This window comes from Gambusia affinis, linkage group LG12 (genome assembly GCF_019740435.1).
Source record: "Gambusia affinis linkage group LG12, SWU_Gaff_1.0, whole genome shotgun sequence".
Classification (NCBI taxonomy): Eukaryota; Metazoa; Chordata; class Actinopteri; order Cyprinodontiformes; family Poeciliidae; genus Gambusia; species Gambusia affinis.
Window position 1 is genome coordinate 8,381,353 of NC_057879.1, and position 13,513 is coordinate 8,394,865.

Sequence of the window (13,513 nt, forward strand, 5' to 3'; positions counted from 1 at the left end):
TTTTCCCGTGGCCTTTACGAGGCATCAGTGCCATGCCTTTTCTACCAGCACCAAGCAGCACGGCTCTGCTCAGTTCAGGTGGTTTTTCGTTACAACCGAATAACAGCTCTAGGAGGTGGTGTTGTCACATAATTGGGCGGCCAAAGAGTCCAAAAGGTAGTGTGACGTGATCGGTACGCAACACAAACACAACACAACAATGGAGGACATGGAAGCAATGCTGGAAGCAATGTGCAGCTTCTTGTCAAAGTCAGCTGCTGTTGTGAGTTTTTACAAATTGCTGATTGGATTATTATGCGGGATTGGCTCTTGTAAATTGTAAATTGCCTGTGTTTGTACGGCACTTTATCAAGTCCAAAGAACCTGCAAAGTGCTTCACACTACATTCAGTCATTCACACGCTGAATGTTTTCAATGGGTTTAATGGGTGAATGAATACAGTAGTTACAGTACCACCAGCTGGCAGGGTGGGTGAAGTGTTTTGCCTGAGGACACAACGGAGGCAGACGGGGTGGGGCTTGATACAGCAGCCCACTAACTGTGGCACAAACTCCTACCACCATTGTCACCATCATCCACAAACAGGGAGTTGTGAGGCAACCAGTTACTCGATCCATCCCTTACCCTTTCAGTGATCATGAGTTTCCTTCACTTGGACTCCCAGTGAAGAAAGTTCTAAAAAGGCCACTGGTACCATGTAACTTTTACTATAGGAAAACCCTTCAGATCAAGCAGAGCTGAGAGGAACCTCCCTGAGTAGGTACAAATGGAAAATTGGTTGAAGAGACTCAAAGGGACTGAAGGTCAGCAGACACTCAGGATGCATAGTTCTATTAGGTTTATTAGCACACTTAATGCTCTCGAATTCACATGAGGGACAAAGGTGACCACTTCATTCAACTTCCAAAAAAGAACCCTTCCAAACTACCGTCTTATGTAACTACCAGGCATTCTCTAAAGGCGAACTTCTCTCATTGTCCCTACACTGGCTCCCTGTAGCTCAGAGAATAGACATTAAAATACTGTTAGTTTACAAATCACTGAATGGTTTAGCACCACAAATCTGGAACAAACTTCCAGAAAACTGTTTTGAGGAAAATAATTATTTTTAGTGCTTAATACAGCTAATCTTACCCCAGGTGTAAAGGTTATAATGAACAGTCTGATTTTGAACGAATTTCTTAATTTTGGGGTAAGGGATTTGAAACTAAAACTACTCTACCGGTAAGTATTCAGAAGTAGGAAATTAATGCAGATAAAAAGGGGATCCCTCTGTGAGGCTCCTGCTGTGTTATCAGAGGTCAGGAGGCCATAAAATTAGCATTGCCTGTGAAACAGAACCCGGTTTTGTTCACAGAATATCAAAGGTTTTCCAGAACCACATCTGGCATGGTTTAAACTAAATACAACGTAGAATGTTGAGATCATTAACATTTAATTTCTAAGATATTTTTCTAAGTATTAATAGCAAGTTTTTAACCAAAGTGTATTATCTAAGTTTAGAATAGTGAATGATGAATGTATTTGAAAATTGTACTCTGAATCAAATGGAAATTGTTTCAATGAAAATGTGTTGTTTAGTATTAGAAAATTGTTCAGGATTTATGTGATAAGGCAAAGATTCAAATCTTTGGAGATGCTGAGTGCAGATGAGAAAAAACTAGGTTTGTGAAGATAATCTTTCCTTAAATTAAATTACTGAGTTTAACTTGTGAAGGAGACACTTTAAAATTCACAGGTATATGTGAAGCCCATGGGGTCAGGACGCAGCTGCTTGCTCTTTTGTCTTACAGGAGACAAAAGTGGCTTTTTGATCTTGGCGTGAAGTTAAGGGAAGGTCTAAGTTTCTCTGAGTGTCCAGAGGAGAGCCTGGTTGGTCGAACCAGGGGTACGCCTTAATTGAATACATTAACAAGGAGAGAAATGCCTTCACTATGAGATCGAACATGATAATAATAATTCAGATGGCTGCCCTATTCTGCCTTTTTTTTTTGGCATCAGCTTTTCTCCAAAGACATGTCTTTGCCTTTTCTTTCTCTGTCTTTGTCCCTTTGTCTTTTAATTCTTTTGTCTCAGGTAAAGAATGTATATCTCTGTAACTCTGCAGTTTTCTTGTTAATTCATACATTGCTTGTTTTGAGAATTAAACTCTGTGACGTCATCACGCATCGTCGTTCCTGATTGCCACACGCTGCTCGCCGGAAGGACCCGGGAAATAGGAAGAAAGAGAGAGTCAAGCTTTTTTCCAAATTAAGCTAACTTAGTAATTCTTCCTTTAACAACTGTAAAACAGCTGAAACACTGACTTCCTTTTCCCTAACCCAATCTCAACTAATAACCCAGCTGTTTAGAGTTGCTTTTGAAACGTAATCAATTACGAATTTAACGATGGCACTTGACTTAATGTCAGTTTTGATTGTTGATTCTTTGTTGCATAACTCTGTTTTTATGATGTAAAGCACTTTGAAATGTCTTGTTGCTGAAATGTCCTATACAAATAAAATTTGCTTGCTTGTTTATTTGTTTGTTTGTTATGACCAACTGTTGGATGCTCCAGAAACTGTCTGTGATCTATTAGCTCCTCTTGGGACACCACGATAGAGCCCTCTAGTGTCCAGTTTGGAAATGACAAATCATTGTAGCTTGAATTATTTCCAAATTTCTCATCTTTAGTATGTATGTCTACCACATTACATCATGGACAGGTCAATCCCTTATTGTTTTTGTCAGTCAGTTCACGACAAAAAAATATAAAATAAACATACTTAGGATGACGCCATTTAGTCGATAGCCTCCATATCCAATTCCCGCCACAAACTGGGAGGCCAAATATAAAGGGTAGTTCGGACATAACCCAGTTGTTACAGAGAAGAGGAGCATCAGAACTACGGGGATCTGAGCGGCTCGTTTACGGCCAAACCTGAAACACACATGCATTAGTTAACACATGGAAATGTAGATGGAATTGTGTAAATACATCACCAAAGAAATTTCTCTTCGAAAAAGTGCTCATGTTCACGTTGTTTCTGTTTGACGTTACTTTTTTGACAACGTGAGCTCGACGAACAACAGCGAAAAGAGTTTTCCTTCCACCATTCGGGTTGAACCCAACACGTGGAACCTGTTAGCAGTCGCCACCGCCTCGAAGGTTTAACATCTTCTGACTTTTGTTGAGGAAAAATTATTATTTTTAGTGCTTAATACAGTTAATCTTACGCCATGTGTAAAAGGTATATTGAACATTCTTATTTTGAACAAATTTCTTAATTTTGAACAGGTTTGTGTTAAGGATTTAAAACTAAACTATTCGATGGGTAAGGATTCAAACTACAGCAAGGAAAATGCCGATCAAAGGGGATCTCTCGATGAGGCTCCTGCTGTGTTATCAGAGGACAGGAGGCCATAAAATTAGCATCTCCTGGAAGGCAGTATCATTTGAGGCTGGAGGAGAGAAGCCTGCTTAGGTCACAGAGGATCAAAAGTCTTCCAGAACCAACATCTGGGATGGTGTAAAACTAAATACAACATAGAATGTTAAAACTACTAACATTTAATTTCTAAAACATTTTTCTAAGTATTAATAGCAGGTTTTTAACTAAAAGGGTCTTATTTAATTTTAGAACTACTAGTTTAGTAAATGATGAATGTATTTGAAAATTGTACTCTGTGACAATATCAGAATCAAATGGAAATTGTTTGAATGAAAATGTTTTGTTAAAAAATTGCTCAGGATTTAAGCTAAATGGGGTTTTGGAAAATGATTGTGTTAACAATGCTTAGGATTGAATGTTATGTTTCATAGGTTAGAAAAAGGAATTGTACCTCATTTTGTTCTGTTGATTTTATGTGTTATTTTTGGTTTATGGCAAAGATTTGAATCTTTTGAGATGCTGAGTGCAGATGAGCAAAAACTGGGTTTTGTGAAGGTAACCTTTCCTTGAACCAAATTACTGGATTTAGGTTTGTTCTGAGAATGTATGTAAGGAGAAGATAACGGGAGACACTCCGAATTCCACAGGTATCTGTGAAGTCTTATTTTATGCTTTTATTTGCCCAAATGGCCCTAGAGCCCAGAAAACCAGGATGCAGCTGCTTGCTCCATCGTTCTATCAGAGAGCAAATGGCCTTTGATCTTTGGCGTAAATTAGGGGGAGTTCTAAGTTTTTCTGAGTGTTTGGGGTAGCTTTTGGTTGGTCAACCAGAGGTACGCCTTAATTTAATATATTAAAAAGGAAAGACACACCTTCAGTATAAGAGTTCGTGCACAATAATAATTCAGATAGCTGCCACTATTTTGCCTTTTTTGGCACCAGCTCTCTCCAAAGACACGTCTTTGCCTTTTCTTTCTCTATCTTTGTCTGTCTCGGGTAACGAATCTGTATCTCTGTTGTTCTGTAGCTTTGTTGTTAATTCATACGTTGTTTTGTATTGGATTGAACTCTGTAATTCTGTGACGTCAACACGCATTGTTGTTTTCCTTGTGGCCGCACGTCGCCCGCTGAGAGGACCTGGGATCCAGAGGAAGAGAGAGCCAAACTTTTTCCAAAGTTCATTAATTTAAATTATTCTTCCTTAACACTTTGTCGATACTCTAGTCCTTGTTTGCACGTTTATGTGTACAATCTCAACATTTCATTCACAAAATTTCCCCATGTGTTTGTTGACTTACGACTCAGCGATAGGTCCAAATAAGAGACAACCAGCGACGATGCCAGCCATCAACACCGTCTGCGCAATGCCCAACAAATGAGCCTGGTCACAAACTAGATCAAACTGGACAAACAAACAAAACAATTAGAGATATATTGGAACTTATTGAGTGAAAGAGGTTTAGCACTTACATCAGTAACTATGGTGGATTCATACAGCATGCTGCCATAAACCCATCCATCCCTGCAGCCTGTCGTTTCATTGAGGCCATACTCCCTGATATCATGGATGTCCCAGTCCACAGGGACGAACATCCGACACCGGCTGAAGCTCCCATCCTCCTCCCTGGGCACGGTGAGGTTCAGCTGCTCCTCTGTGGTCACGTTAGGAGCTGCTCTGAGGATCCAGTCCGTGTTGCAGTGCCGCTCCGGGTCGGACTGGGTGAAAATTACGCTCGCAAAGTGGAAAGGCAAGAGGAGGTTTGGGAAGCAAAGAGCAAAGAGGACGGTCTTCTGAAACAATCCAAACTCTCCTATGTTACGCAGGATTTCCCCAAAATCAGCCATGGTCAGGGTGCAGACTTACACTTCTGTGATGCTGCAAGGCAATGACCTTTAAATAAAGAGCCCATTAATGTTTAAACCCATGCATGATTCAGGAAAGATGAGACGTCGCTTTCACTTAGAAGAAGTATTCCTGATTTTTTATTTTTATTATTTTTTAACCAGGTTTATACCATCCTGGCATCTCTCACGGATGCCATCCTAAAATATTTTTTGGTTTACAGAGCTGAGTTTTCTGATCAAAAGATTAAGCAATCTGGGAAACAAACTGACCAAAACAGCAGGTAAAAGTCCTAAAGTTTGAGCTTTTCCTAGCACAAATACTTTACTTAAACGCAGACAAGACAACCAATTATCTCTAGGTTATACAAAGTGTTCTATTTTTCTTTTTTCTTTTTATTATTTAACTGCGTGCCGACTCGTCAAATCATGACTCAGTAGTCTTTCCTGACATCTGTTAAATAACATTTTGGACCCTAGATACTTTATTTATAGTTTGAAGGTTCGTGGAGCAGTTAGCAATAATAAAAAAAGAAGATATTTCATTTTCATAGGTGTAGAGAGGAACTTTGTCTTTTTTAGTCACTCCTGCATTTTTGAAGGCAGCAGGAGTTTAATCTGTCTGAGAGTTGACTCAAATTATTATGTAAATATGTAATGTTTTAAAGTCGCAAACTGTCAAAACTCCAGTGATGTAACGTCGACTGTTTTATTGTCAGACACTCGTCATCGTTAACCAGTCAATAAGTTACTATGAAGTCAGTTGTAGATTAAAAATGGATAAATAATACATGTGCATAAACATTTCAAGACCATGTTATATAGCCTGTGAGAAGCATTTCAGGGTTACCAGGAAGAATAGATTTATATTTTAATCTAATCAAAACTCACAGTCATCCTCCCTGTGTCCCAGAAAACAATAGATCAAGTCTTAACATTATGGGTAGAATATATTTCTCCTTGATCCCCAAATCCTAACAGAGAGCACAATTTAGGAGTCAGTACAAACATTTTAAAAAATGTTAGTTTGTGTCTTCTTGATTTATTGAACTTAATGCTTCCAAATTGTTCTGCACGAAGAACAGATTGCTCGCCTGTCACACAAAACTCGTCCGTTCAGCTGGTTGCAGGACAACCGACTTTTCCCACATCCTCTCCCAGTTGATCGGTTTGAGCACGTAGGCTCAAACTTAGGATCCAGAAAAAGCAACAACAAAAACAACAAAAAGGTTTTCGGTGTTATTTAGAGTTTGGTTGATTTTCTGGTATGGATTTCAGCCAAGATGTCACTTCCAGTCTTCTCGTTGGTCAAATCCCTGTAGGTCAAAAGGACAATAGAGTGTCTATACAGTGAAATTGATCAATCTTGTAAATGACAGGGACTACTAAGCTTTTTTTAGGTAATATTTTTTTCCATAACCTTTCAATATATCATGGAGTAGCTATCAAAAGCTTGGTCACACCATTTCAAGGGTTTTAGAGGGTTTTGTGAAAAGAGAACAATGATAAATTGTTTCAAAGTACATGTTAGTATAGGTTTGCACATCCTAGACTTATTATTTAGTTGCACCTTCACATATAATTTTTTTTTTTAGCTGGAGTCTATAAACACCACCAATTGGTCACAACGTATTCATAACGCAGTATGTTTTTGTTTGGTCCCTTCTCCTGCCTGGTACCTTTGCACAGCAAGGTCTTCTTGATTGGCCACACACACGCTACTTCCTGCACCTGAGCTCCAGTGACAGTACTGCAGGATATGAGCTCACCCGTTGCTCTTGTCATCAGTGGTTGAATCAGGAAGATCTTTTCTGCTGGTCTCAGGAAGAAGGAAGACCAGCGCTCCGCTTAGCACAGCCAGGCTGCTAAAGACTATGATGGGAATGGAGCGGTGGTACACAGCCAGCATGTTGAGTAACGGCGACAGCAGCCCTGCAACTCTAAAGGCGATGGAGCCCAAAGACACTGAAGTTTGCCTGACAGAACAGAGCATATTTCAGTCGCAAAAAATATACAATTATCATGTGTGTGTATATATATATATATATATGTATATATAACTTTATCATATGACACAACAGCCTCTGCCCCTGCCACCACGTACTGCGCTTTCCTCCAGTCACGGATGAAGTAGACCAGCCCGGCCAACGCACACTGTCCAAAGCTTCCAAACATTTGGCTCACACAGGAGGCCAGGGACCTTTTAGAGATCCCAATCCATTCTGTAGCTGCAAAACATGATGGTTAATCGCCAACGTCACTGCAATCACATGAAAACGTCCCAGTAAATTTATGTTTCTTCTTTAACATGCACATACCGATTTCAAGCTTCTTTTTTCTATTTGTCTTTGGAAAAATGAGGTCATTTATTTTCACTTGAACGACAAAAAAGGCGACTTGAGACGCTGTTAAAATCTGTTAGCAGACTCGTACTTTTCTACGATCTCCTTTGAACGTCTCTTCAACCAAACTAGATTTATCAGGACAAACCTGTTTCAAAATGCTGAGTAACTATTTTCTCATCATGTGCATCTGTTTTGATACGACTGTGTAACTCCAGAGGTTTTTAAGTGGACATGAATACAGAAGAAGTCCTTGTTTAGCAGGACTATGTGGCTTACAAGAGGTTTGAAATATGTGTTATTCCATTTCAACGATTTGGTTTAACTTTCTTTTAATTGCTAAAATTAATACTAAATTGACATTTTATCGTTTGACATATCAAATGTCTGACCATTGTGATTTTTGCTTTGAATTATTTTTGTTAAACCTAGAGTAGAAATTAGACAAAGTTTATAGGTACCTACAAAATACCTTAATAATATCTTAACATGATTTGTGTGAATCTTTCATAAATAAAGTGTAAAATATATTTTTCTGAGGAAGAGTTGAAAGTCAATGCAAAACGTTTCCATTTGGAATCTGAAGCTAAAGTGTCAATCTTAACATGCTGGTATTAATCTGATGCTGATACAGACTTAGCTTTGATATCGTCGATATTTTTGGATCAATCCGCCCACTTCTACGAAAAATGTTAGAAAAATCAGGTAAGACGTACCCAACACTATAGAGTTCATCCTGTATCCTCCCAGCGCCGCTCCAACAATAAACTGGGACACATTGTAAACGTGAACATTTGGAGACACACCAGCAACTACGACAAATATCAGGACGACGACGACCGGGGGCTGAGTGGTTCTCTTGCGGCCATACCTGAACACACAGATAGAGGCTTTAATCTGTTTGGGGGAATGGGGGTTGTAACAAGTCGGTAAGGCAATCATTTTATTTAACTTTATGTTTTTAAGGAACTTACGAGTCAGCAAAAGGTCCGAAGATGAACGATCCTGCGAGCATACCCGTCATGAAGACGGTCTGAGTGACTTCCGCTATGTTAGACTTCTCACAGACAAGATCAAACTGCAGAAATTGACGCTGAATTAATTAGAAGGCGGTCGCTGGAAAAGGCCTGAATAACATCATCTCTCTTCACTCACATCAGTAACTATGGTGGATTCATACAGCATGCTGCCATAAACCCATCCATCCCTGCAGCCTGTTGTTTCATTGAGGCCATACTCCCTGATATCATAGATGTCCCAGTCCACAGGGACGAACATCCGACACCGGCTGAAGCTCCCATCCTCCTCCCTGGGCACGGTGAGGTTCAGCTGCTCCTCTGTGGTCACGTTAGGAGCTGCTCTGAGGATCCAGTCCGTGTTGCAGTGCCGCTCCGGGTCGGACTGGGTGAAAAGGAAACCGGACATCAGAAAACTCTGGCAGAACTTCATAAAAAAATATATATATGTATAATTTTCCCAGCTGTGAACATACCATTTTGTGGAAAAACACTAGATCTAGAAACTTTTGCTTTTTTCACACTTTAATGTTTGAGTCTATGTTTCATTAAGCTAATTCCAATGTCAGAAGTTAACCTGAGCAACAACAAAACACAGTTTTTAAAAAACATAAACTAGATTAATGATTTTTTTTTTCATGGTCTTGTCCAAGACTGAACAAAATACTGATTAACCCTGAAAGAAGAAAAGATCAAGAAGAGTTCAATTTAATTGATGTAAAGCTCTTTGCAGATATCACAAATCCTAGTTGGCAGCTGTTGCTACCAAAGTTAGCACAACCAGTTTTGCTGCTTCATTATTTGAAACATATTTTTCAATTTATTCATGTGAATTTTGTTTTATAAAACAACATGTTTGATAATCTGAAACATTGAAATATGACAAAAAGCAAACGCAGAACGGATCTGTAAGGGGGCAAATACTTATTCAGAAAAAGTATTTACAATGGTTTAATTAAAGTTATTAAAGTGAAATAAGTTCACCTCTGCAAATCTGCAGTTACACAAAGCTTTTGCTGTGCATAACTGGCTACTTTAATTTGTGCAGGTAAAGGAATAAAAGCGAGAGCCAATAAATTACTTTGTAAAAGAAGTCCAGTGGCTTTAAAGGCTAAACCGGCCACATGAGCTTCAGTGTGTCGGTGTAAACAGGACGTGTTGAAAGGTTGACACAACTCATGTCAACATCGATGACACAAACAAGTTCACATGTAACCAGGGAAACAAAAATGGTTTGGTTTATGTTAAACGTCAGACCCACATGGTGTAAAACAAGCTGTCAGCAAAACAAGTGCGAGTGTGTGTAAGTGTGTGTGTGCTTTAAAAAAGCAACTCTGAATCTGAAAATAAGACACTGATTATATATAAGCTATAGCTACTGGTATATATTTTTACAATATATATATGTCAGATTATAGTGCTTTCTTTAAAACAGGCAGCAGGTGGGTGTACTTTATCTTTATCAAGTAATAATATGTCACATCAGAGGTAAAGTTATTACTCCAGTATCTGAAAGATATTTTTCATAAAAAGGAAATAAAGGTTTTTATTTCTGCTCCTAAAAATATAGATACTGACTTGTAGGTAAACAAAACTAAGTCTTTATAGCTGTAGCTTGAAAATTGTGAATGTAGATGAGAAACAACACATGATGGAGAGGAACAGGAAGGACAGTAGAAATCTGGGCTGTTGCCTGGCAACACCGAGTTGGACGGTCCTCTTTAAGAGATCGTTTGGGTCAAATGGTGATTCTGAATTGTCTCAGATTCTAAATCTAAAACACTGATCAGTGAGTATGTGTTCATGGGATCCTAATAAAATACAACAACCTTACTTTTAGAAAAATTTAATTTTATTTTTAATTTTTTTAGTATGACGGTAGAAAAAAAAAAGCTGCAAACTATTTGTTGGGTAAATTGTATTATTGGTATTATCAATTATTTGTTGTTCATGTAGTCTTATAATTATATCTTTATAATGTCTTACTTATATGCCTTTACTTCATTTTACTTCATTTTAATCTTAGTATAGAGTGTTGTGCTGAATAACTTTGATTCCTTCCTGAGGCCTTACTGAGAGAAAGCAGTGACAACCGCTTCCAGCAGAGTTTGCGGCCCGGCCGGAAACTCTGCTCTCCTTGACTTGTTAGATAGCAACAAAGCCGTCGCCGTGAAGACATACAATTTGTTCTGCTCGACGCCGTGCCTAGAACAGAAGAATCTAGTGTGTAGATAACATGTGTCTAGATAGTGATTGTCATTAGCGCTGCAACTATGTGATGATTTGTTTTCCCCGCCCTTTGAAAGTTGCAGCGTCCAATGTGATAGGAATCCAAAATGCAATAAAAAGAGAGGAGCAGGCATATGTGATTTCAGAGCGGTAGGAGATTGTAACTGAAAGCACATCTCTGTCTGTTCTACTCGCGAGTACAAAGAATCCATCTCTCTTGTCTTTCTTGTGTTTAATTAATTTTGTCTTTGATAGGTGTTTGAACCTGACACTATTCAACAGACTTTTCTTGTACTCTGTTAGAAGGCAGATGCCTCAACAATATACATACACCAATGTGTTAATATGTTTAATGTTGATGATTTTTAGAGACCACAAACTCAATTCATCCTGAAAATATCTAGCTTTTAAAAACAGTCAATATATTATTATTGAAAACTGTGCAGTTAATGTGAGAGTTCACAAAAAACAAACTCTATTCAATGATTAAGCAGCACAAGCTGTAAGACATAAAGGTTTTCAACATTTTCATCAAACAGCAAACAGTATAATGAGACATGAAGGCTTCTGTCAAAAGGGTTTTCTGTTCATGTTGATGTAGAGGAGTGAAAAACAAGTTATTAGTAAATAAAAATTAAGACGTAAGAAAATAGGCACCCCAACATTATTTTTCATTTTGTATCTTTAATTTTTGTAATAAGTTATATAGTGTTATTTAATTTAGTCCGTGCAATTCCGCTCGCGGCCGATAGGGGCGCTGACGCGTTGGTGGCATAGAGAAGATTGAACACACAAGAAGAAAAAAATCTTCCGCTGGAATGTGAAGGAAGCTCAACGTGTGTCTCGTCTTTCTCCTACCTCAGGTCAGTATAAATATGGTTTTATGTAAATATATTAGTACTCTTGAATAGTCGAAAAGGTTCTTAAATCGAATCCCAACTAATGAGTCAGTAACATAGTTTGTTTTGTGATTGTTATTGTGCACAAAATGGTGCTTGTTCTGAAAGCTAATTGAAGCTAATGCTAGCGGAGTTCTATACGTGTGTGAGCTAGCTGAAAGACTGTGGCGTTCAATTGAACTTGTATGTTGCACTTTTTGAGAGTTCTCACTTTTTTCTCTCCCCACAAAAAACATAAGCACACAAGTTAAAAGAACAAACAAGCAAAAAAAAAACAACAACCCCCCACCCAGATTGATTATTCCGTATTTGCAAAAGTAGATTAGGTTGTAACCTAAATAACACTAGGAAAGGAGTAGAAAGTTAGGAGCAAGAAACAAGGTTCTCTTAACTAATGAGCATTATTATCAATAAACAATCTCACAATCAAACTGTCTGGATGTTTGACAATTACAGGAGATAAAATAAAAATCCACTGATTAGCCATAGCTACACACTTGAGTTCCAATGAAACCACTAAGTGCACTAAAAAACCTAAACAGTACTACAACTTGGTTGATTTGATTTGTAAATCTTCATGTGAGTCTGGTTGGTGATTCGACTTGTTCTTCGTCCTGTGGTGAGAAAAGAAAAAAATATTGTCAACAAAGAGGAAAATGCAACCGAAACAAACACGCCTGTCTAGCAAAAAAGCAGGAGAAATTGGTTGTGGTCTTTTACGAAAAACAAAGAAATCCTACAACCACTGAAATCTGACGCTACTCCATTTTTGTTTGCTTTTTGGGAAAAACGAAATTGCGCTCAGTGTCTTATTCTGAGGCTTTTGTGTTGTTTACTTCAGTAAGTTTCTTACCAGTTGCCTTCAGCTTGGTGGGTTGAGTCGGGGAGTTCTGTTCTTCTGGTCTCGGGAAGCTGGAAGCAGAGGGCTCCGCTGAGGATGGGGAGGCTGCTGTAGACCACGATAGGGATGGACCAGTGGTACACGGCCAGCATGTTGAGCAGTGGGGAAAGCAATCCTCCGACTTTGCTGCCGATGGAGCCCAAACCCGAGGCAGTTTGTCTAAAGCATGGACAAGTCGTTCCTCAAAGGTTTATTCAACAAATTGTATTTGTCTGCTTTAAAAGAAAAGTACAAAAACTACAGCAGAGACAAAGTTAGTACTGAACGCTACCACTAGAGCCCACGAAAAGTATTCGCCATTTAGGATGTTTTACCATTTTTGTTGCTTTTTGCAGCTCGATAATCATGAAAAAAATATAGATTTTTTTAAAACTAGAAAATAACAGAAAAAAAGCTAATAAGAAATGTTTTTTTTCTTTTGTTTTTTTTACAAAATAATGACAATTACGTACAAATATGAAACATAAAAATTAGTGCTACCATCAACATTCACCGCTTTTAAGGTAACTGGCCTAATTCAACAAAGGTCCAGTCAATTTGTGATAGCTGAAGAAACGTGTCTGGAAGGTCCATTCACTGGTTAATCAGTGGCTTTTATTTTACGTTTTATATTTTTATTCAACTATCATCGTTTTATAGAGATCAGTTTTGACTTTAAATGTGTTTTTTTCTATTTTTTGTAAATTCGTTTGTTAAAAGAGCCACATTTTGTTGATCTTGTCTGATTTGTAAAAGCAATAAAAACGGTTAAACATGCAGAGGGATGAATACTTTCTATAGTTCATCCTGAGTGAAAGTCTGAGGCGTAACACGGAACAACTGGGTGTCACATTTCACATTTAAAATGACTCGATCAAGACAAGACCAGATTGGAGAACAGCGTCACTTTCAAAGGGAAATACGTTAACGGGAG

General features: G+C 38.3%; 1 protein-coding gene across 1 annotated transcript; it reads right to left on the reverse strand.

Annotated features, from left to right (window-relative positions):
- Window positions 1-4,665: 4,665 nt before the first annotated feature.
- LOC122841355 (solute carrier family 22 member 14-like) lies at window positions 4,666-5,261 on the reverse strand. The gene is made up of 2 exons (XM_044134621.1): window positions 4,842-5,261; window positions 4,666-4,773 (listed from the first exon to the last, which is right to left on the reverse strand). The coding sequence occupies exons 1-2, from the start codon at window positions 5,214-5,216 to the stop codon at window positions 4,666-4,668; spliced, it is 483 nt and encodes a 160-aa protein (XP_043990556.1). The 5' UTR covers window positions 5,217-5,261.
- Window positions 5,262-13,513: the final 8,252 nt, after the last annotated feature.

Excerpts from the sequence above, each read along its gene's own strand:
- LOC122841355 (XM_044134621.1), bottom strand. The coding sequence starts at position 5,216 with ATGGCTGATTTTGGGGAAATCCTGCGTAACATAGGAGAGTTTGGATTG. Across the intron at positions 4,774-4,841 it reads AATCCACCATAGTTACTGAT|TTTGATCTAGTTTGTGACCA; the intron begins GTAAGTGCTAAA and ends TTGTTTGTCCAG.